The sequence below is a fragment of the Culex quinquefasciatus genome, chromosome 3, assembly GCF_015732765.1.
Source record: "Culex quinquefasciatus strain JHB chromosome 3, VPISU_Cqui_1.0_pri_paternal, whole genome shotgun sequence".
In the NCBI taxonomy this organism is placed as follows: domain Eukaryota; kingdom Metazoa; phylum Arthropoda; class Insecta; order Diptera; family Culicidae; genus Culex; species Culex quinquefasciatus.
The window spans coordinates 2,702,501-2,726,075 of NC_051863.1; the positions used below are offsets into that span (position 1 = coordinate 2,702,501).

Here is a 23,575-nt window from a genome sequence, read left to right on the forward strand (position 1 = left end):
GCGTGTGTGCGTTTTGCCGAAAGGAAGTACCTGTTTCCGTGCCGGTCAACCGGTTCTCACTGTGTGGGGAAGACAAGACAGTTCCCGTTAGCTGTTTAAACTCGAAATGTTTCGTCGGGTTCGCTTACCTTGCTTGCTGGACGAAGATTCCGGGCCCTTTTCTTGAAGATTTATGAGGAAAGACGCGCCTACTGAGGTCCACGTCCGTTCGCTGTCAAAACTGACCTGGTAGAACGGGATTGGCTCGGCGGTGGTGGTTGTGAGATGGGGTGAATTTTTGTGCGTAGACAGACGGCGTTGCACCCCCCGTAAAAAAATTGGCAGTTCTTGATCTGACGAAACACCCTACGAAATCGGGTAATCAAAAACGACCAACCAGTTAGCCGATTTAATTGGGTTGAGTCAGATTTTCTTTTTTTCACAGACTAAATCGGTAAAAAAACGGTTGTTTTTATAACCGATTCCGTCAGATTTCGTCGGCCGATTTCGACAACTGATTTTCCACCAGAGTCTGTTGCCCGGTCGGCCGATTCGTTGGCCAACGAGTCGGCCGAAACCACCCGACTAGACCCGACTAAGTTAGGCAAATGGTCGGATTTTTTTACGGGGGTTATGTCGCGAGTGAACGTTTGTGTTTGTGTTTATGAAAATCTATTTTTAGAACGCGGGTTCATCTGCATTATCGCGTGAACGGCGTGAACACTTTGCATGGAGCATAACAAATGCAGTTTTGGTTAGGGTGGTCATTTTGTTGCTTTTCAAACTAGAAAAAAAATCTCTTTTCATCCACAGAACGTGTTCAGCTTGCAAAACACGATAGGACTCGGGATGAAGTTCGTCGGAGACGACGATCCAGGTCGTGGACGCCACCCCCTGCTGGACGAACCTGCGCTGCTGCATCTGCTGTTTTTCGCATGCTTCCTTTCGGTGCAGGGCTGCAAGCTGTTGATCCTGGAGGACTGTTTTAAGGTGAGAATTTTGTCTTTTGGTTTACGTGGTGATTGATTATTGCACTTGATCGTAATTTCTCGACTCACAATCGATATGTCTCGATCGTAAGATTTCGATCTGGCATCGACGGTCGAAATTTTACTATCGAAAAATCTTGATCGTGGATCGAGAAATTATGATCAAAATTTGTAATTCCAGTTTGCGTCTGCAGCATTAAATTCAAGCATTCAAGGCTCTTATTTTTTTTAAACGAAGAGATTTCAAACTTTTTAGATACTTTAAACATTTTTTTTTAATTCAAAATTGTTAATAAACGCTTCTGAACAAAACATTTCAACTGTAAAAATTTTGAATCGATGCATAATTTTTACAAATTTGAATAAAAACGAAAAATAGAGATCTTAAAAATAAAAAAAAATATTTTTATTTCAATAATTTTTAAAAATAAGAAATTTTAAAAATATAAAAACTGTTTAAAAAAAAATTTTGTAAATGAAAAAAACTTTGGAAAACATAAAATTACCGTAACTGGGGTGATTTTGATAGGATTTCAATTTGTTTTTAGAATATTTTCCAACAGGTACGGTTTTTCTCAAGATTATTATTTTTAAAACATGTACTGGGGTAGACCACACAAAGTCCATGCACTTTTTCGGAAAAAATGTTTTTTCAATAATGTTTAGAAAAATAGTTACGTTAAAAATTCTTAGTTTTAATTCCGGGGTGACTTTGATAGTCATAGTTTTTCTTGTTAAAATCATATTTAAGATGTTCAAACTTTATTTGTACGCTAAATGTACCATCACTAAGGTAGCTGATATAGTTTTTAAGAAAAAAATCAATGTTTATATTTAGTTTACTAAGTGTATAAGCTTTTTATCAAAATACATATAAACTTTAGGTAAAATATTTAAATAGTTGGAATTTTGCCTAAAATTTGTTAAAACTAGTTTTGTTTATAAAGTTATCGATTTATATTGCATTTTATAATGAATTCGAAGCACGAATCACAAGTTTTCACATTTTACATGAAATTCATTCAACTGAAATTGCCTATAAATTTGGAGATTTTTTTAATTGTGTTTCAAAAACACATATTATTTATTATTTACAAACTTTTTTAACCTTCTCCTAATGGAAAATTGTCCAAAGAATCCGAAAATGCATTCCGTTTTCCGATTAAAAATCATTCTCATTGAGAAAATCATGACACTTTGAGAAGTTTAAAATAATGACTTTTATCAACATTTTCTTAAATATAGTTAACTAACTTTTTAAACTTGTCAAAATTTTATGAATAGTTCTTCTTGAGGTACTTTGAACACTTCTCTACCATGGTCAGTATGTTTCTAAGCCATTCCTTGCGTATTTTAATTGTACTCTTCATTTTGCGGAAAAATCGCAAACCTATCAAAGTCACCCCGTTTTACGGTATTTAAAAACACTTCGAATTAAGAAATAATCTAGAAAAAGTGCTTTTAAAAGGTTGAAATTTCGATATAATTAGCTATTTTTTTAATGTTGAGATTGAAATAGATTAAAAAAATATTTGATTTTTTTTTTGTTTTTATTTGTTTAAGTTGGTAATTTGAAATTTTTCAAGGTTTTTGTTTTTTTTTGTAATTTAAACTTTTATACATGTTTGGGTATTGATTTTTTTATTTGATATTTTTAAAATAATTAATGTGTAAGAAACAATTTTGAAAATTTACTTTTATAATTTTTGAAAATAATTTTTTACCTTCAATAAAATATGTATATATATATTTTTAAATTTTTATTATGTTTTAGTTTTTTATGTATTGACTTTTTAAACAACTGACAATTTCCTAAATTTTATAACAGAAATTTTTGAAATTTAACTGATTTAGAAATTTTAAGAATAAAAAAAATTAAACATCTAATAACGGATAACAAATAACAAATTCAAGCCCTTAATAAAAATGAAGAGATTTCAAACATTTCAAACATCTCTAAAATATCCTTAAATTTTCAATAGCCGAAAATTGTATCCCAGACATTTTTTTTTTTAAATTAAAAGTAAAAAACATTTTCACAAATTAAAAAGTTGGAACAAATATTGGAAGTTTCTTAAAAATTTAGGATTTGAAAAAAATAATAAAAAAAGGTTTTTTTACAATTTCAATATATGTATAAAAAATTAAATTAATAAAAAACAATAAAAAAATTATTTAAATGTTTTTTTAACCACATTTTTTGGATAACAATATTTTTTGTAGAATCTTAAAATCTGCGAATTAAAAAAAAAAATTTCGAATCCTTAAAATTTGTTAATGAAAAGTTAAAAAAAATAGCAGGATTATAAAATGCCAAATCATAAAAAAAACAAAAAAAAAATAATAGAATAGTAAAATTTAAAAAAGAAAAGAAGATTTAGGGACCTAAAACTTTTTTTTATTTCAATGTTTTCAAATTTTTATAAAATAAAAAATCTGAAAAAAAAACTGTTTCAATTCAATTCAATTGTGTTTTTGCTAGAATTTATCAGTTCTGCGATTTAAATAAGTGTTCACGTGGTTTATGGATGGTCCCCTAGATATAAAAAAATACTTTTTTCATTTATTAAAAAACGATTCTTGGATTAGTTTTTGAAAATGAAATATTTGTAAATGCTATTATTTTCAATATTTCTAAGCTCTTTTTTTATTTTGACTAAAAAAAATTCTAAAATTTTGAAAAAACATAGATTTTTTTATTTGTTTAACTTTTAGAAATATTAAGGCATTTGAGAAACCTTCTTGAATTTTAAAAAAAATGCATTTAAAAAAAAATAAAGAAGCAAGACTTTTTTTAAATTATATCAAATTTTGATGTTAAATCAAGTATTTTTTTTTAATTCTTTTTGAGTCTTTTGAAATTGTTGAATTTTTGAAAACATATCGAGATTTACACGATCGTCAGTCGATCTATTAAATAATCTCAATCTACTATCGACAAATTATAGGATCGTAATACTTCGATCGAGTGCAATAATCACCGCGTCAATTTTACAAAAATAAATCGATTTTTAATTTCAGGACCTTCCCGACGAGGAAAAGCTTGAATTCCTCAACCTGCTGGCGACGATCGCGAAAAACACGCAGATTTTTATTGGCGAAACTTCCAATGAGTAAGAACGCCACAACATAAGGAGAAGGGAATATTTTGTATTTCTTGCATATCAAATAAGCTTAAATCTAATAAGATACAATTTGACCACTCTAATCCCGCTTATTTTTCGACAGCGACGGCTTCTCAAACACCTGCTTCATCCCGCCGGCGCGTTCCGTGTTGAAGTTGGTATTGCTGGTGCTTTCGGTGGCCCACGGCGAATCGAACCGCGTCGTGTCCTGATCGACCAGATGCGTGTACTTGGTGCGACCGCAGCGGCCAAAGTTCTTAACCTGCATGACCTTGGGCAGGATGGTCTTGTCGAAGTGGTCCTCGAGCGTGGGCGCCGAAAAGTCCTGTTTATAGACCGTGTCCTCGTTGTCCAGGTAGAACGCACCCCGGTGGTAGTACTTTTGCAGGAACTTGTACTTGCCCTTGACCGTCTTGTTGGTGATCTGTTTCGGGTTGAGGCGCAACTCCTGGCGGCGTTCCTCCTCCGTCATGTTGCGCAGTCGGTCGATTTCGATCTTTTCCTTTTCCAGCGCTTCCTTCTCCTCGCGATCCCGCTTGATGCGCTTCAACTCGCGCAGCTTCCAAGCCTCGTACTCCACTTCATCGTTCTCGTCGTCCGTGTTAACGTCGTTCAGGTTGGGCTCGTTGTCCGTTTTGATCTTTTCCATGTCCTTCTTGATGGTGTCCTCGACCAGCTTCAACGTCTGCCGACGGCGCTCCTTGGCCGCCTTCTTCGCCTCGTACTCGAGCTGTTTCTGCTTGTTGGCCTCGCGTTCCTTCTCGATAACCGTGGTGCGATCTTTCTTCCGCACAAACAGCGGCTTCAACCGTGGTTCGTTCTCTTCCTCGCTCTCAGTTTCCTCATACTCGGAACTCTCCTCCTCCGACGTTTCCGAGTGACCTTCCTCCTCTTTTTGCAGCACCTCCTCCTCCCGCTTCTGCATCATCATCTTAATCTTCAGGAACTGTCTGCGCCGTTCAATCTCCGTATCGCTCAGCTCCGCCTCCGACTCCCCCGATTCGGAACCAACCGAAATCCGCCGATTTCGCAGCACACTCTCTCTAGCCTCCTCAACCTGCTCCTCCTCCTCGTCATCCGACTCTTCCGGCCGCTGCCGATGTCTCAAGTGCTGCCGCGAATCTTCCCCTTCCTCCTCCTGCGGCTCTCCCTCCCCTTCCTCCTCTTCCGACTGGACCAGCTCCGGCTCGTGAATCACGCGGTGCCGTTCGCGTCGCTCGCGCTCAATCTCCTCGGCTTCGGCGGCACGGACCGCCTGCAGGCGACGCAACCGCGGATCGTCCACGGCCTCGGCCGCCGCCTCCTCATCGGATTCCTCGTGACGGCGCCGGGCCTCGCGGTGCAGCTGCTCTTCCGCCGCGGCAGCCGCCGTCCGCCGGTTGTCGATGAAGTCATCCTCGTCCGTTTCCTCGTCACTGCTGGCGTACTGGGCGTACTCGGGCCGCTTACCGGACACGTAACGGTGGACCTTCACCTTTTGCATAGACAGCTCACCTGGGAGGGAAGAAGTTGCCAGTTAGGGAACGAACAAAGAGGGAAAAGCTGAATTTAGGGTACCTTTTGTGTTCCGGACGGGGACGGCCCCGGCCGTACTCTGGATGCCGTACAACGTCGATTGGGAGTTCATTTTCGGTCAAATTAGCACGATTCTGATAAAATTTAAGTAAAATAACTTAAAATATTTTCACTCGATTGAGCTTTACCAATTTCGTTCACAACAATAACAAACTTTGACAGTTTCAAGAAGTGTAAGGTGTCAACGTACACGCTGAAATAAAATAACTCGCATTTGAGTTAGATTTACTCAGATTTCGTTTTCGATTTTTTTACTCGTTTCTTGAATAGGGTTTGGGACCCTATTGCAGCCCTATGCAAATTGGGTCCTAAAGCCCTATGTAAATTTTTATGTACAACGGTAAAAAACACGATTAAAAACCATTTCTGATCACTTTTTTTCATTTTAATGCAAAAATTTTTTTGACAAGACAACATTTTTTCGATGGATCAACTATGGTTCCCTTGGAACGAGCTGTCAAGTCAAGGGAATGATGGAAAGAGAGGAATCACAAATCCGTATAAATAATTTCAAGATTCTTCAGGTGTAAACCGAAAACGCGATCAAAAATTAAATTTAATTAAAATTAATCATTTTCTGACGTACATTAAATTTTGCAGTCATTGAATTGGAAAAATAAAATTCTTTTTCAAATTTTCTTTTCTTGATTTGTGTGCACCTACGTCGAAGACCAAGATTGTTTACTCTTTGCTCTTTGGTCTGACAGTCTTGGTCTGACAGATTTGGTCTGACAGCTTTATCATGGATTTTGGTCTGGCCTAGGCGAGGGATAGGACACAGCACCTTCCTGTGTCAAGTAGGAGCTTTTCTGTCAAGAAGGACCGCGAGGTTAATTTTTCAAAGTTGATTTAAAAATCCATTTCAAACTCTTTGTGGTCGTACAAAGGGTCATTGTACTCAGAAAAATAAGCTTTATCGCTGTAAACAATAATATCAGCAATCTAAGCTTCATTTTAGGACCCAATTATGTACAACGGTAAAAAATTGATTGAAATTGATTTTAAATCCTTTGCGGTCGTACAAAACTCATTGTACTCAGAAATTTAAGGTTTATCGTTGTGAACAATAATATTTCAGGAATCCGGTTAAGGGGTATACGCACATGGTAAGGAAAATTTCAAATGGACAGCAGCGGCAGCGAAAGCAACTCAGAGAGGGTGAAGATAAGCCGCAAGAAAACGCTCCCTCTCCTTAAGGAAACAAATTTGTTCTGCTATTCGTAATGCTGTTTCTTGACTTCTTTTCCTTTGAAGCTGCGTATTAAGGGGTTACATACATGTAGAAAATCACAAAATTTCGTATAACAGAAAATTTATTGAATCCAGTAAAAAGATGATTTTCAATCACTCCTGAAAGTTTCATGAAGATATTACATGATTAAACGGAGTAAGATACGATTTTAAGCTCAACATTTTGCCGTGCGCAAAGCGGACTGTCAAACTTTCTGAGCGTTTTTCTCGAAACACCGAGTTGATTTACGGGTGCCACGATATCTCGAGATAGGATGGACAAAATTGGCTGAAATTCGGGGTGAAGACTCTCAAGACATATTCCGTGTGCATGACGAAGCCCGATTTTGAAATTTTGCTTTGAAATTAAAAAATCAAAATTTAAAATTTGACGATTTAATTTATGAAACACACAAAACTATTTATATCTTTTTTAAAAAAATATTTTTTTTTAATCGGCTTTCGTCATGCACACAGGACCAATTTGACGAGTCTTCACCAAAATATTGAGCCGGTTTGGTCAAGGCAGTGTAGAGATATCGTGGCACCCGTTTTTTTGAAACTGCTAACTTCAAATAGCTATATCTCAGCAATGATACGACCAAATGTCTTCAAATTTATTTTGGTAATAGATGAAAATGTAAATGTTAATGCTCTGAAAACAGATTTTGAATAAAATTAAGTGTGTGGTCACACAAACCTCTGACTCTTTTTTGTCAATTTACAAGAATGTGACCCCTTAAATAATTTCAAATGCACAGCAGCGATAGCGTAAACAAACCAGAAAGTGTGAAGAAATCTTGGGGCTTTAAAGCCTCAAGAAATCGTATCCTCTTTGTTGTTCTGTTGTTCTAATTCTAAAATTCTAAAATTCTAAAAGTCCAAAATCCTAAAATACCAGAAAAAATCTTACAATATTTAAAATCTAGCAAATTTTAAGTCATAAAATTTAAAAATAACGTAATTGGATCCTAAAATGAAGCTTAGATTGCTGATATTATTGTTTACAGCGATAAGGCTAGTATGCAGATCGAAAGGAGAGGGGTCAAGAAACAGTTTTACGAACAGCAGAACATAGGAGAGGGAGCGATTTCTTGGGGCTTTTCTTCACCCTCTCTGATTTGATTGCGCTACCGCTGCTGCTAATTTGATTTTTTTCTTGGCCGGTTCCTTCCGAAGTGCGTATACCACTATAAAGCTTATTTTTCTGAGTACAATGACCCTTTGTACGACTACAAAGAGTTTAAAATGGATTTTTAAATTAATTGGGTCATAAAATGAAGCTTAGATTGCTGATTTTATTGTTTACAGCGATAAAGCTTATTTTTCTGAGTACAATGACCCTTTGTACGACCACAAACAGTTTAAAATGGATTTTTAAATCAAATTTGAAAAATTTACCTCGCGGTCCTTCTTGACAAAAAAGTTCCTACTTGACAGCTCGTTCCAAGGGGACCATAGTTGATCCATCGAAAAAAATGTTGTCTTGTTATAATTTTTTTTGCATTAAAATGAAAAAAAGTGATCAGAAATGGTTTTTGATCGTGTTTTTTACCGTTGTACATAAAAATTGACATAGGGCTTTAGTACCCAATTTTGAAAAATTATCATCTCGGTCCTTCTTGACAGAAAAGATCCTACTTGACAGCTCGTTCCAAGAGAACCATAGTTGATCCATCGAAAAAATGTTGTCTAGTCAATTTTTTTTTGCATTAAAACGAAAAACAGTGATCATAAATGGTTTTTAATTGTTTTTTTTTACCGTTGTACATAAAAATTGACATAGGGCTTTAGTACCCAATTGTAATTTTTAACAAACAGATTTGCGCTTCTTTATCCTGGAGCGTAACGGCTTATACGAACGCTCAAAAATTTACCCTTAATTAAGGTTAGTTTTGCTTAAGCGTGCACGATTTGTTTACGTCCGGGACGCGTTGATTTGTGTCGCGCGCAGTTTTAAAAATTCCGCAAGCTTCTTTTAAAAAGTGAATTTTCCTCCCAAACCGGCTTCAAGATTGATTCCCACATGATGGTGTCCACGCGGTACAAGTACAAGTTTATGGACGGCGAAAAGGTGCTCTGCTACGAGCCCGACCCGAACAAAGCGCGGGTTCTGTACGATTCAAAGGTAAAAACAAAAAAAAGTATTTTCTCCGGTTTTTGGGGAAGTTTCAAGCGTGATTATTTGAATTTCGTAGGTTCTGGAGGTCTGCGAGGGAAAGGACAAACGTGGCCGGTTGAATGGCAAGATTGAGTATTTGATTCACTTCCAAGGGTGAGTTTGCCGGCCGGCAACTGGTTTGACGTGGGACTACGCTAAATTATTGTTTTTTTTCAGTTGGAACTCTTCGTGGGACCGGAAGGTTGGGGAGGATTTCATTCTGAAGGACACCGAAGAGAATCGGCAGCTTCAGAAGGATTTGGCGGAGAAGTCCCAGCTACATCAGGGGACCTATCTCTACCGGAAGGAGCGTAAAAAGCAAAGGGAAAAGAGTTTAACCGCGAGAATTGAGAGTTTGACGGGGCATGGAGCGTTGAAGGGACCTAGTTTGTCGGAGGAGGGAAGCTCTTGCAGTAATGGCTTTAGCCGGGATGACTCTGAGTTTCAGGTTGACGGGCCAGCGGCGTCAATCGACGTCGACACGGAGTATTACAGCAACAGCAGCTCCGTCGAAAGTAACCACGAGGAGGACAAAGTTTATCTCCAGGTCGGGGACAAGCTGAAAAAGTTTCTTGAGTTTGATTATCGCATGATTTCGGAGGGGACTTTGACGGAGATTCCGGTTAAGCTTCCGATCGTAACAATTTTGGAAAACTTTGTCCGTCACTACACAATCCGACAACTGTTCGATTTGGGCCAGGAACAGGCTAAAATGCGACGACGAAACAGCTTGTTCCAAAAGGGGGACCAGAAAACCAAGGATTACGAAGCCATCCGCACCAACGTCGAACTGTGCAAGGAAGTGGCCGATGGCTTACGATTGTACTTTGACTTCACCCTCAAGGACTACCTTCTGTACCCGCAAGAACGCCAACAAGCCGAGCTGGTCCTCTCCGACGAATATCTCTCCAACTTTACCTACATCGCATCGCCGAATCTTTCACTCGATCTTCTAACAGTCAAGCTGGAATCTCCCACGGCCGATCCCGGCACGGACAACGTCGACCCATCTCTCCCGGGAAGCTTCAACGCCGCCCAGGAAGAAAAGCGCCGTCGCCGGCTCCGCTCCCACAAAAACGAGGAAAACGAATTCATGCTGGAACTCGGCTTCATCAAGCCGGAAACGCTCTCCCCCGGAAATTCCCAAGCCCTCGCCTTCTCCCTGCTCAAAACGGCCTTCCCCTCGGGCATCACCATCACCTACCAGTCCAAAGAAATCCTCGAAGACGTGTTCGGCTGGAAAATCCTCCCCTCCGACGCTCCCGCGGAACCCTCAATGCTGTACGGCCCCACCCACCTGGCCCGCATGATCGTCAAACTCCCCGAGTTCCTCTCCGTCACGAACATCGCGGACGAAAAGCTGAAACTGCTGCTGAAATTCCTCGACTGCTTCTCCGACTACATCGAGGAGCACGAGGAGTGGTTCGGGCGGCACAATTACAGCGACAAAACGTCGGCCTCCTGCATCCGGATCAAGGAGGAAAATCTGGACGACGGAATGATTGCCGGGCCGCTGCTGTCGGACGTGAAAGTCGAGGAGACGGCACTGATGTGAGTGTGTCTCCGGCGGAAATAAAGTGATGCATTTTGTGGAAAGTGTGTAGTGTTGTGCAGTTGGAAAGAAACGGCCCTTTGAATGGAAGATGTGAGAAAGTGAGCTGTGAAGAAGATTCATCTTGTTTGAACGAAGCAAAGGTGAGTTATTTTTCCATAATTTATTCAAATTCAACTGATCAGTTATTTAACCAAATTCTAAAACTGGCAGAGTAACTCTGCCAAAACAATATGCGTGCATGGTACTTGAAATTCACGACTGTGTTTGGAAAGCGCGCTGTTTTTCTACTGAACCCCGATGGTTTGACATCGATTGTTGTCAAAGCTTGTTTGTTTTTTATTTCGAATAATGGAATATAATTTTTAATATTTAACATATATTAAAAATTCACAGCATTTTATAATTCCTGAAAAATCTAAATTCAGAAATCAATCCAAAATACCATGAAATTCCTAAAACGATATTAAAATTTCTTAAAATTAAAAAAAAACGTCAATTGCTGAAAAAAATTTCTGATTTGTAAAAATCCTTGAATTCCTTAAGCCATCAAGCAGTGCATCTACGATCAAAAAAAGCGTCCCTCTCGTTCAGCTGTGTGTCGGTAACATAATATAGATGTAAACAAATCTAAAACAGGACGAAAGTGAGCGGGGAAGGAACAGAAGAGAGATAGAGAGAAATCATGTTTTTTCCTCTTTCAGCTTTTTGACATTTCTCGCAGGATTGGATAGACACAGTAGAGGCCAGCACTTAATCAGCCGAGTAAAGTCCAAACTCGGCCATTGTTCAGCACTGAAGTAGCTGTTAGTGCTGTTCTCAATGCTGATCAGCTATTACTCGCAGCTATAAATGCGTATTAAATGCTAAACAGTGATACAGTTTTAGTTTAGCTGGATGGTTACTTGGTTAGGTTAAAAATCATTTTAAAATTCTTATAATTGAACATATCCTCGAACTGCCTGATATTAATTATAAGAATTTTAAGATTTTTTTTTTTCCCTGGGCCTTGTAAAGTCAAGGGGCATGATTTGATCCTAGTGCATTAGTTAAAATTTGGGTAAACATTCTTTTTTATAAGCACTATGGACACCACTTCATGCTACGAGAACTCGCTTTGCCGCAGCCCCAGGGCTTAAGCGTTGACCGATAAGCTGTCTTCGTGAACTAGGTAGTTCTCCGATAGTGAAAATATCACAATTGCACAAGACACCGCTGCTTCTGTGACTTTTTCACTATCACAATGTGGGATTTAGGTTGGGTCTTCAGGATAGTAAAATTGATTTGTTGCTTACCATTAGCATTTAAAATAAATCTGTATCCTTTCCAAATCTATTTGGTGTTAAAGTTAGTTGCAATTGTTAAGTAAGAGTAATGCTGTCAATAAACTTTGATTGATGTAGAATACTAGGCATTCTTTTATGTCAAATTGTCCATAGAGTCTCGATCAATCAATAATGTAATGATATCGGACAAAATTCGTTGATCTGTTGAACTAACGGTTTTCGGATTATGGTTGTATCGACCATTGTTGCGAATCGAGGATCTACGGATTTTTTGACGTAAATGGTCATTTCTTTTTCAAATCGCGATTCTATCCTATTTGTATATCAGTTCATAGATTTTTATTGTTTTTGATAGAAGTAGTACTACAACAGTTAAAGGAATGTTTAGTTTTGAACATTAAGTTTAGAGGATTTTAGATTAAAGTTTAGATTTTTAATCCAAAGTAGTTAGCAAATGAATATTTGGACTTATATGAATAATTGAACAATTTGGACTTATGAATAACACACAACTGTGCATTTATTCTAGAGTCAGATCCATACAGCGTCAGTGTTTATTTGGTCGAAGTGTACTAATTCATTGGCAGATCTGATTCTAGTTGTAATGTACGACAAGACTACTGACGGACGTGACAGGACGAGGGCCCAGTTTAGAGGTTTCGACATCAACGATGTGCGGCTGGATCACCCTCCCAAAAAAAAAAAAAAAAGAATTTTAAGATTTTTTTTTCGAATTACAAGAATTACCGAAATTTTAAAAATTTTACATTGTTTTGAGAAGTTTAGTTTTTTTTAAATATTTTCGGTATTTAATTATAAGTAGGGCATCCAATTTTTCGCGGGGTTTGAATTTCCTGGGAAACGGGAATATGTTTGAAATCCCGGGAATTTTTTAAACAGCAGGGTTGTTACGGACGGCGCGGATCGCGCGGATGGCGCGGATGGCGCGGATGGCGCGTATCGCGCGGATCTGGCGCGGATTTGCTGGCTAATTTTGCTCAGGCGCGGATTTCGCGCGGATATCAATTTGATAAACAAAATAATTGATAACGATAGAATTTCTTTCAAATTACAAAGAAAAATATTATTAGGAATTAAATAAATTAATTCTTTTTCGTTGAGTGCGAAAATATCAGTTTCTAAGAAGTTGTTAATGAAGAAAATTTTGTTCAAAAAATTATTGATTGTTTTTTTTTTTCTTAATATGAAACTTCCAAATAATCTTCAAGAAGCGATTTTTTTAATGTATGGAGATTTGTTATATTAATTCAACATAACATTACAACTCATTATTTTTAAAACATCTGCCTTACAATTCAAATAAATATCAAATTTTATTAAAATCAAAAGAACAAAATTCGAAAAATTACAGAATTTTAAAAATTTGAAGCAATGAAACTTTTAGATTTTCTATGTTTTTCAATATAAAAATTTAAATTTTTAAATTTTTGGTTTATTAAAAAAACAAAACTTCTGTTACCACTCTGATTCAGGTAGAATTGATTCTACTCCCAATGGAGCACCCACAGTCGAGCAGTTTTGACATTTCGCTCCATAAAAATACATTGTACAAAAAAGCAAAAACTGCTCGAATGGAAATGTTCCATTTGAAATTTCAGAATTTACATATTCAAAAATAAAAAAATTAGAATTCATAATTTGAAATTGTCAAAACTTACAGACTTAAAAACCTAAAAAGTACGAATTATTAAATTGAAAAATTACGAAAATGTTACAATTGATTTTGTTATTTTTATTTTTTAAGGAAAGTTCTTAAGTTATCAAATAAATTTTTTTTAAATTATTAGATTATTAAATTATTTGATTATTATATTATTATATTATTAAAATTATTAAATTATTAAATTTTTAAATTATTAAATTATTTAATTATTAAATTATTTCATTATTAAATTATTAAATTATTAAATTATTAAATTATTAAATTATTAAATTATTAAATTATTAAATTATTAAATTATTAAATTATTAAATTATTAAATTATTAAATTATTAAATTATTGAATTATTAAATTATTAAATTATTAAATTATTAAATTTTTAAATTATTAAATTATTAAAATATTAAATTATTAAATTATTAAATTATTAAATTATTGAATTATTAAATTATTAAATCATTAAATTATTAAATTATTAAATTATTAAATTTTTAAATTTTTAAATTATTAAATTATTAAATTGTTAAATAATAAAGTTATTTAAATATTAAATTATTAAATTATTAAATTATTAAATTATTAAATTATTAAATTATTAAATTATTAAATTATTAAATTATTAAATTATTAAATTATTAAATTATTAAATTATTAAATAATTAAATAATTAAATAATTAAATAATTAAATAATTAAATTATTAAATTATTAAATTATTAAATTATTAAATTATTAAATTATTAAATTATTAAATTATTAAATTATTAAATTATTAAATTATTAAATTATTAAATTATTAAATTATTAAATTATTAAATTATTAAATTATTAAATTATTAAATTATTAAATTATTAAATTATTAAATTATTAAATTATTAAATTATTAAATTATTAAATTATTAAATTATTAAATTATTAAATTATTAAATTATTAAATTATTAAATTATTAAATTATTAAATTATTAAATTATTAAATTATTAAATTATTAAATTATTAAATTATTAAATTATTAAATTATTAAATTATTAAATTATTAAATTATTAAATTATTAAATTATTAAATTATTAAATTATTAAATTATTAAATTATTGAATTATTAAATTATTAAATTATTAAATTATTAAATTTTTAAATTATTAAATTATTAAAATATTAAATTATTAAATTATTAAATTATTAAATTATTGAATTATTAAATTATTAAATTATTAAATCATTAAATTATTAAATTATTAAATTTTTAAATTATTAAATTATTAAATTGTTAAATAATAAAGTTATTTAAATATTAAATTATTAAATTATTAAATTATTAAATTATTAAATTATTAAATTATTAAATTATTAAATTATTAAATTATTAAATTATTAAATTATTAAATTATTAAATTATTAAATTATTAAATTATTAAATTATTAAATTATTAAATTATTAAATTATTAAATTATTAAATTATTAAATTATTAAATTATTAAATTATTAAATTATTAAATTATTAAATTATTAAATTATTAAATTATTAAATTATTAAATTATTAAATTATTAAATTATTAAATTATTAAATTATTAAATTATTAAATTATTAAATTATTAAATTATTAAATTATCAAACTATTAAATTATTAAATTATCAAATTATTAAATTATTAAATTATTTTTTGCCATTTTCTTAGTTCGGATCATTTTCGGAGTCATATTTTAGTTTAGAGAAATTTAGAGAAGGAAATAATAGAAATTTCGTGTTTCGATTTTCCAGAGTAAAGTTTTGGCGAGAATTATCAAGCACTAAATACCTAGATTTTATAATTTGGTGATTTATTTTATGGCTTTAATTTTTAAAATTTTCGAATTTAATTTTTTCTGAATTTGTTTTTAAAGCAACGATATTTAAAGTGTTGTAAAAACGCTAATATTGTTTCAGAAATGGCAAAAAAGATTCCATTTGGTACAGGTGCGATATGAATCCACAACTGATCAACGGTACTGATCCAAATGCCTTCTGTATTATTCTTTTTTCGATTAAAATTTCATTCATTATGTTACACCCTTTTATTTTTTTTCGCGATTTTTTTTTATATGGCGCGGATTTCGCGCGGATTGGGTTTTGGGGTCGGCGCGGATCTGGCGCGGATTTTTTCTCGACTTTTCCGTAACAACCCTGAACAGTCATAAAATCTATATTTTCATTATATTTGTTATGTTTTCAAACTTAAAATCATTGAATCAGCTCAATTATATTATTTAGTGATAATCTACACTTCAATCTAAACATAGACGACAGCTTTTAAATTGCTTAAGGGGTTACATAAATGTAAATCGGCGCACATTTAAGCTTTTTTAATTCTTTTTTCAAGAAATTAAAATATATATTTTTATCTATCAACAAAATAAATTTGAAAACTTTTGATTGTACCATTGCCGAGATGTAACAATTTGAAGTTGGCAGTTTTAAAAAAAATGGGTGTCACGATATCTCAACACTGCTTTGACCAAATCGGCTCATAATTTTGGTGAACACTCGTTAAACTGGTTCCGTGTGCCTGACGAAGGCTGATGTTCAAACAAGTTTATTTTTAAATAGGATAAAAATATTTTTATGTTTTTCATATAAAAGCTAGAGAGCTTTTGATTCTTGCATTTTTAAAATATGCAAAATTCAAAAATCGGGCATCGTCATGCACTCGGGAGGTCTTGTGTGTCGTCTTCCCACTTTTAGCCAATTTGGTCCTTCCTATCTTGAGAAAAAAAAATTCACAAAGTTTGACAGTTTTCTTTGCACATGTCAAAATTTTGTACTTAAATCGTCTCTTACTCAGTTTAATAATGAAATATCGTCATGATACTTTCAGGAGTGAGAATCTTTCAAGTCGATTTAATAAATTTTGTTTTTTTTTCTGCTTTGGCCAACTGGGGAAAACCGGGACTAAAGTCTGAATAGTTTAATATATTTTTCCAATTTTTAAAATAAATAATATTCAAAAATGTAAGAACCAGTCTTTTAAAAATATAGAGAGATAAATAAAATTTATTTAAAACACTAGGAACTTTGTGAATCTGTAACCTCAAATTTCAACAATTTTCACTAATAAGCCAAATTAATGCTGATATATGCCTAATACAAATTGTAATTGTTTTAAATTCTTATCGGTTATTATGTATTCAACGATTAATGTATTTCTACAAAAAAAATGTTTCCAGGCCAAAATTTGATTATTTTTTTTCAATTTCGGGAATTCCCGGGACAAATTATAAAAAAAATCCCGGGATTCGAGAATTCCCGGTTTTGGTTTTTGTCCCGGGAATTTCCGGGATAAACACACTAATTATAAGAAAATTTTAAAATTAGGTTTCTTTTTATTCTAAATTGTTTTTCAAATTTAAAAATTTCAAGTGTTTTAAGAAATTTTAATAAATAATAAATTCCTTTGTTTTTGGTGCGTCAATTTTGTTAGTGTTTGAAAAAAATATATTTATATAAATTTCAAGAATGTTTCAAATTTTATATTTCTGTTGATTTCTATTAGCCTTAAGGTTTAAGGAATTTTATGAATTTTTAGAACATAAATTTCAAGCTACTCAGAAATTTGAGAAATTTTATAATTCTTTTCTTTTAGGAATTTAAGCTGTTTGATGATCTTCAAGGCAAAAGTCAATTTCTGTAATTTTAGAATTTTTACAATGTTTTGAAATTTAAACTTAAAAAAAAATATTTAGGTATTTAAGGCCGTTGCAAATATTTTTCAAAGTTTATGTCACTTTTTTCATCCAAATGTTTAACCCATAGGTTTGTAATTTAATTTTTTATATTTTTTTTGCTGTACCACCTCGCTAAAAATAGGAATGTTTCAAATTTAGTATTTTTGTTGATTTTTATTAGCCTTAAGCTTTAATGAATTTTATAAAATTTTATGATTTTTAAAACAAATTTGATAAAAATAAAATACAAAAGGGTCTTGGATTTTATTATTTTTTGGGAATCGCTCGAAAATAAAAAAAAATAGGAATTACCTAAACATTTATTTTCTTTAATTAATTTGAGCTTTTGCTTAGAACTTTAGACTGAGACATTTGTTTTTTTTTTGCTTTTATATTAATGTTTTTAGAAATTGTAAAATGTTTTAAGTCTTTCAGCATTTGTTTCTTTTAATTCAGGAATATTATAAATTTATGGAGTTGAAGGTATTTATGGATAAATGTTATGAATATTTTTAAACGTTTTAGGAAGTCCAAAATTTTTAAAAAATTGGGAACTTTTGGGGCAATGACTGTCAATGATGGTTCTGAATTCAGGGTCCAGAAATAGTAAATTGAAATGAAAATATAGACACTATCTATGTGTAAAATGCTTCTAAAAACAACTCAAAGAAAACCATTTTTTGATTGAAATCAAATTAAGTGTCAAGCGACCAGATTATGATCTGAGAGTTTTAGGATATTCGTATCCATAAATATCAGTAGCTTTTGATTATCTCCACAGTTTTTTTTTTCCAGTTATTCGGATTGTTATAGAATGAATAAAAACAGCGCCCGCGTGACCATAGTATCGTCGTAAAAAAGTGTATTTCAATTACTAAAATTTATACAATCTCATGAAACATATTGTTCTGTTGTGTCTGTCTGTTTATTGTTGCCTAACTTGTCCCAGTAACATGGTTGTTATTGTTTTTTTTTTTCTCTTCCGCACCACTCCGGACCGTTCACACCCTCGACGATCCCTTCTCGACTATACTGTTAGTAGTATTTGTTTGTGAGTTAGTATATCTCAATAACTAATATCGATTTGTTCAGTTCGATTGAAATTTAGATTATTTTTCGCCAAAAGGTTTTATTTCCGAATGTTTTTTTTTGTTTACTTTATACCCAAAAATATTTTTTTAAATTTAAATGTCGCTTTTTCCGAAACCAGATACATTTTATATTCTATAGAAAAAAAAAAAACAATTTACATGACGTTTGTCGTTAGTTTGGAAGGAATGAGTTAGTCTATTCTAGGCATTTATCATAACTTGGGGATCGATACGCATTTTGTGTAGATGTCTGTCTGGCTGGTTTAGATTTCGCTTATTTTTAGTCGTAAACCTATCTACTTGGTTGTGTGAATGGGGGAAGTTTCAACTGTTTCTAACAGCTATTTATGAACGTTACACGTTACGTTTGTTTTCTTCTTCTTCTTTTGCTTCCGGTAGTACCATCGAACAATTGCTTAGCATTAGAGTTACTTTCGATTCTAAATAATTTAATATATATATACGATATACTGCTGCTCGTCGCGAGTCTTTTTTGTAACGAACTTTTTTTTGTCTGCTCTTGTTTTCCGATTATACTAGAAGGACATCCAATAAAGCATAATTAATAGAGAGAAAGAGAGTTAAAGGAGATGTTTCAAACGATTGCACCGCTTTTTAGCTTCAACTTATTAGATATACAAACTAACTGGTGTGTTTAGTCACATTGACGAGCCTTGGTTTCTTAATTTTTCTTTTTGTGCGCTCGCGCCATTTTCTACCAACACGCGTGTGCGACTTTCCCGCTTCACGTAACCGAACATTTCGTGAATGTAAAAGCGCTTTTTGTAAATAAATACTTTGAGTTTCTAACGTTAAATAGTTGTGTGTGTTGTGTAGTGTTTTAATAATTGTTTAGCATACACGTTTGCGCTTTAAGTCAACTGTATATTTTGCTCACGAAAGCTTACGTGGGTTTTCTTATTCAAGATATTTCGATTAAACGGCTGACTTGTAACGATGCGATTCAAATATAAGTTAAATACTGTTTCAGATGTCACTAACATGCGTGCACTCGTTTTTTTTTTCACTGAGCTCTAAACAACAGCTTAATATACCAAATATATAAATATTCTAACATTTCGCTTACAGTTTTTTGTTTGTTTGTTTCCTTCTCCGAAGATGCTTGTGCTTTGCGAGCGAGTTTGATTTCTTGTAAATTATTCGAAAAATGTGCGCGTCGAAACGTTTTTTTTTCGTTTTACTATTTGATTAGTTTAAGCCGCTTTGTAAACGTGGCCGGACCTTGATTTCTTCTAGTTAGAATTGAGTAAAAAGAGCTAAGAAAGGGGTCAGTACAAATTAAATGGACGGAGATATTGCTTCTGAATGCAGGCCGGTCCGGCACTGTTGCGGGATGAAATTTTGTAATTTTTTTCGCTGGTGAAATTGTTGAGAAAAGAGCAGTTTTTCAATCAAGACATTTTCCATCTTTTTAAACACTTAAACGCGTCCTAATTTTTGAGCCGAGTACGAGAAGTTAGATTTTAACCCAAAAGTCAGAAAGTTGCATGCAGCGTGCACGCTGCGCTACCAACCTGATGGAAACAAAACACAAAGGGTGGAACTGTCAAAAAATTTCGCATTCGCTTCGCGGCCGCGTGCAGTGCGGAAGTTTTCGTTCATTCGTGCTAGAATTTAAAATAAGTGAAAGTTGAACGTGTCCCTAAAAGACAGTGATTACAGTCCACTAATTCCGCCGTCATAATTTCACCGCCGACCAATTTGTGACGCAACGACGCGTTCGAACATTGACGTAAGTAAGCCGTAACATAACCACATTTTTCGGCACCCACTGCAAACGTCAAATTCTAAAATAAGTCAATCGACTAACCGATGCGGAGCCAGATTTGGAACCAGTGACATCAAGTATACGTGATAAAGTACAAAAAAGATGGAAAATTTCCTAGAAAACTGCTCGGAAAACGTAAAACAAATATGGCTGCTGGAAAAAATCCTCACTTTCCTTTAACTTTCGTGGCACTGGAAGTCGTGGGTCGCATAAAGCCACCGGTTCGCGACGCGGCGTTTGCCGCCGGAGCCGTCCGGGACGTCAAGCTCGTTCTCGCGGTGGACCCACTCGACGTCGAGGACGCTCCGCCGCCGGAGTTGGCTATGCTAGTGTTACTGGGCGTTTTGCTCTGCAGCCGGCTGCGAACGGTGTTTTGATTTTGGTTTTCTTTAAAGCTAGTGCTCGGTCCGATGGCGGTTTTGAGGGGTGGCTTCTTGGCGGCAGCGATGACCGCGCTCGGGCCTATGCTCGAACCACTGGAGCTGCTTCGGCTGGCCGGCGTTCCGGAGGAGAGCGGGGTTCGCGTGCTGTTGGCGCTGAGTGGCCTCTTTGTGGGGGAACTGTGCAGGGACAGGGAGGACGTGGGCAGGGCGGAGAGGGTGCTACCGGAAGTGCCGGTGGTCAGCGGGGATGACTTTGGACGCAGTGGCACCTTTTTAACGGTGTTGGTCGAAACGGCACTGCTGAGGGATGAACGGGACGATCGGAGCGATGTGCGGGAGTTGCTTCGCTCGACGTCCAGCTGGTGCTGTAACTTGGCAGCCGGTGAGCTCGTGCCGCCGGCCAGCGGCGATTCGGACTTTCGCATCGAACTCGTTCGACGTGGTAACAGATTCTTGTTGACTAGAGAGGGCGGAGTTCCCCTCAGCGATTTGCTGCGCTCCAATGCGGATTGGTTCTTGGTGATGAGGATGCTCGGAAGGGTCGAACCACCCCGAACCGGAAGTTGCCTCTTCGGGCTACTCTCGACGGATTTGACGACCTTTTTGGTATTGGTGTTGTTCTTCGAGTCCGAGCCGTAATCGTTGCACGACGACGTACTGTCCTTCCCGTGGGACGGAGTGTCCGAAACGAGGCTTTGCGTTTCTTCGAACCCTTCGTCGTTGAGTTCGTGCGTGATCAGCTTAACGGTGCCAATCTCCTTCGGCGGACTCCAGCTTCGCTCGGGCGTTGGCGACTTCAAACTTCGGATCGCCTTCCGCACATCTTCCTGGCTAATTCGACTCAAATTCCTGCCGGTCCGAGCCGCTCGTGCCAGCGCTTCCGATCCCTTTCCTCGATCGTCGCTCGCACTGGGATTGTTCAGCTTGTCCTGCCAACGCTTCAGCCTGAGCTCCTTTTGCTTCTCGGTAGATTCAATCTCCGCGACGGCCGCCACGACGGGACTTCGTACGGTTGGCACATCCGAGGACGACGCGAGCAGTGGATTATCCGGCAGCGATTCCGGTGAGGTAGTCTCGTTGCCACTGCTCATGTCGACGGGTCGTTTGAAGCGTCGCGTTCGGCGTGTCAGCGAGAACCGATCGAACTGGCCATCGCCAAGCACTTCCTGCTCGGTTTGGCCATTTGGTTGCGCAGCAGTCTTGGCGTCGGATTCCGAGCTCTTGGTGTCGTGGATCTTGCGACAGGAGTTGGCCGAACTTACGGTTTGGTCGCGATCGCGGCTGAAGCTCTTTCGTATCGAGGGCGGCGTTTCGATGTTGTCGGAATCGATCTCGATCTTGTTGTTGGTCTTTTCGTCGTAGATGTGGTGCGTACGGCGTGCCCTTCGGGGAGGTGGCGCCACCACTCCTCCCGCGGCTTCCGGCAGTTGGTTGTTGCTGCTGGTGCTGGTGCAGGATGAGTTGACCGAGGAGATGGTTGTGGACGGAGTATTATCGCTGGTTGGTCGGATGTAGATCGAGGATTGCTTCTCAGCCGTTTGCGCTGAGCTGGACTTTGGCTTGGTGGCTTGTTGGTGATCGTTGCCGGTCTGGCGAATGTAGATGGACTGTTTGTTCTCTTCGCCGCTGGTTGGCTGCTTTGGTGAGGTGACTGTGCTCTCCGGTTGGGATCCATTGTCCGAGCCGCGACGGATGTAGATCTGGAGCCGATCGGATGGGGGTCGTTCGCCTAGAGCTTGGATTACGGACTTGCGTTTGTCCTCCTCCAGGATCGACTGCAGGTTCGAGCTGGGCGCGGTGTTCTCACGCGATCGCTGTCTTCGGTAACGACGTGCGTCCAGATCTTCCTGGCTGTTGAGACTAGACTTGCGCCACGCGGACTTGTCCGGGGAGGTCGGGACGGCATCTAAAAAAAGAACGAGATTTGAGCGACTGGATTCGGATTGCGGATCCCATGGCGATCTCCTACCTGCAATTGCTTCCATCGTGCCCACCACATCAGTCTTCTCAAGTGCACTGGACGGCTTCCAGTCTTGGTAGACACGCTTGTAGCTTGTCGTCGCCAGTCCGGACGCGGGCTGTTGCTCGGGTGAGGTCATCGTGGGTGGTTTCTCCTCCGGCAGCGGGTCCAGCTTGCTACCGCCGCGATCGCTCTCGTTGTCAGTCTCGTACGATCGTCGGTTTGCCGAGAGCAGCTTTCGCTTCTTCTTGAAGTCGTCGTTCTGCTTTTCGTCCGCCTCGTTTGCCTGAAGCCACGACTCGATCTTTTGGCGCCATTCCCTGGAAATTCTACCCCGATGAGCCACAAACATTCAAAAGAGATATGATTAGCGCACACAAAGCTGGGTTCTCGTCTTGAAGTAGAGACCGTTTTCCCCCGTGTGTTAGACCGAAATACGAAACTGGGTTAGTCACTTACTTCAAAAGAGAGACACACACGCAAGCTGCACTAGACTCAACTCGACAAAAAGTAAAGAGAAAATGTATGCATAGCAAAGCTAAATCTGAAAGTATACCTCGGTTTGTTTTCTTCCACCGGCAGTGGCTTCGATTCGGCCAACGGCGACGGCGAACTGGGCCGCTCCCGGTCCGTGCCAAAGTCTACGTTCAGTAGATCCGGACGCTTCTTGCTACCGCTGCCCGAGCGCGCTCGACGTGCCCACGATCGGTCCAGGCTGCCCCCGTACGACGATACGGACTTGCGCTCGCGGCTTCCGTTTTCGTGGCCGGACGAGCGCAGAAAGTCCATGAGATTACCTTCGTCCTCCTCGGACAGCACCCGACTTCTTCGCCGGCGCAGACTTCCGTTCGGAGTGATGTCCGGGGAGGCACAGTCTTCCCGCAGCATGACCGGCTCTCCGTTGCTGGTGAACGATCCTATCCGCCGCCGGGACATGGCCGGACTGTACCGCATGTCGTACTGGGAAGGATCCAGCAGGAGTAGACTGTTTTCCGAGTCCGACACCGGAGTTCCGGGTTGTTGATTCGCTGAAATTGAGAGATACCAAAACATCAGCTTCAAGTCTTCCTTC

General features: G+C 36.5%; 5 protein-coding genes across 7 annotated transcripts in view; 2 read left to right on the plus strand and 3 right to left on the minus strand.

Annotated features, from left to right (window-relative positions):
* The window catches only part of LOC6039013 (protein disulfide-isomerase A6 homolog), a 1,750-nt gene extending 1,474 nt beyond the window's left edge, over positions 1-276 (minus strand). Inside the window, exons 1-2 of the mRNA XM_001848643.2 lie at positions 129-276; positions 1-59 (exon numbers count right to left, since the gene is read on the minus strand). The exon at positions 1-59 is cut by the window's left edge and continues 1,474 nt beyond it. The gene's annotated coding sequence lies outside the window, so the exon portion shown is untranslated. The remainder of the gene's footprint in view (positions 60-128) is intronic.
* LOC119768689 overlaps positions 1-4,176 on the plus strand; it is a 14,177-nt gene extending 10,001 nt beyond the window's left edge. The window contains exons 4-5 of the mRNA XM_038259258.1: positions 793-969; positions 3,990-4,176. Of these exons, the coding sequence (XP_038115186.1) occupies positions 793-969; positions 3,990-4,085 (273 nt within the window). The 3' untranslated portion in view covers positions 4,086-4,176. The remainder of the gene's footprint in view (positions 1-792; positions 970-3,989) is intronic.
* Positions 4,099-5,836, minus strand: LOC6039012 (microfibrillar-associated protein 1). Its single transcript, XM_001848642.2, has 2 exons — positions 5,651-5,836; positions 4,099-5,587 (listed from the first exon to the last, which is right to left on the minus strand). The coding sequence occupies exons 1-2, from the start codon at positions 5,718-5,720 to the stop codon at positions 4,173-4,175; spliced, it is 1,485 nt and encodes a 494-aa protein (XP_001848694.1). The 5' UTR covers positions 5,721-5,836; the 3' UTR covers positions 4,099-4,172.
* A 2,956-nt stretch (positions 5,837-8,792) lies between these two features.
* On the plus strand, positions 8,793-10,655 carry LOC6039010 (protein male-specific lethal-3). Its single transcript, XM_038266379.1, has 3 exons — positions 8,793-9,026; positions 9,097-9,173; positions 9,237-10,655. Exons 1-3 carry the CDS (start codon positions 8,925-8,927, stop codon positions 10,612-10,614), a joined length of 1,557 nt encoding a protein of 518 aa, XP_038122307.1. The 5' UTR covers positions 8,793-8,924; the 3' UTR covers positions 10,615-10,655.
* Positions 10,656-18,116: 7,461 nt separating this feature from the next.
* The window catches only part of LOC6039009 (FH2 domain-containing protein 1), a 91,920-nt gene continuing 86,461 nt past the window's right edge, over positions 18,117-23,575 (minus strand). For 2 of the 3 annotated variants that reach the window (XM_038266377.1, XM_001848639.2), the window contains 3 exons: positions 23,060-23,531; positions 22,513-22,832; positions 18,117-22,449 (listed from right to left, as the gene is read on the minus strand). In XM_038266377.1, coding sequence (XP_038122305.1) covers positions 20,327-22,449; positions 22,513-22,832; positions 23,060-23,531 — 2,915 coding nt within the window. In that variant the 3' untranslated portion in view covers positions 18,117-20,326. The remainder of the gene's footprint in view (positions 22,450-22,512; positions 22,833-23,059; positions 23,532-23,575) is intronic. The other variant, XM_038266378.1, reaches the window with a different exon arrangement.

Excerpts from the sequence above, each read along its gene's own strand:
- LOC6039010 (XM_038266379.1), top strand. The coding sequence starts at position 8,925 with ATGATGGTGTCCACGCGGTACAAGTACAAGTTTATGGACGGCGAAAAG. Across the intron at positions 9,027-9,096 it reads GGGTTCTGTACGATTCAAAG|GTTCTGGAGGTCTGCGAGGG; the intron begins GTAAAAACAAAA and ends TGAATTTCGTAG. Across the intron at positions 9,174-9,236 it reads TATTTGATTCACTTCCAAGG|TTGGAACTCTTCGTGGGACC; the intron begins GTGAGTTTGCCG and ends GTTTTTTTTCAG.
- LOC6039012 (XM_001848642.2), bottom strand. The coding sequence starts at position 5,720 with ATGAACTCCCAATCGACGTTGTACGGCATCCAGAGTACGGCCGGGGCC. Across the intron at positions 5,588-5,650 it reads CCCCGTCCGGAACACAAAAG|GTGAGCTGTCTATGCAAAAG; the intron begins GTACCCTAAATT and ends CTTCCCTCCCAG.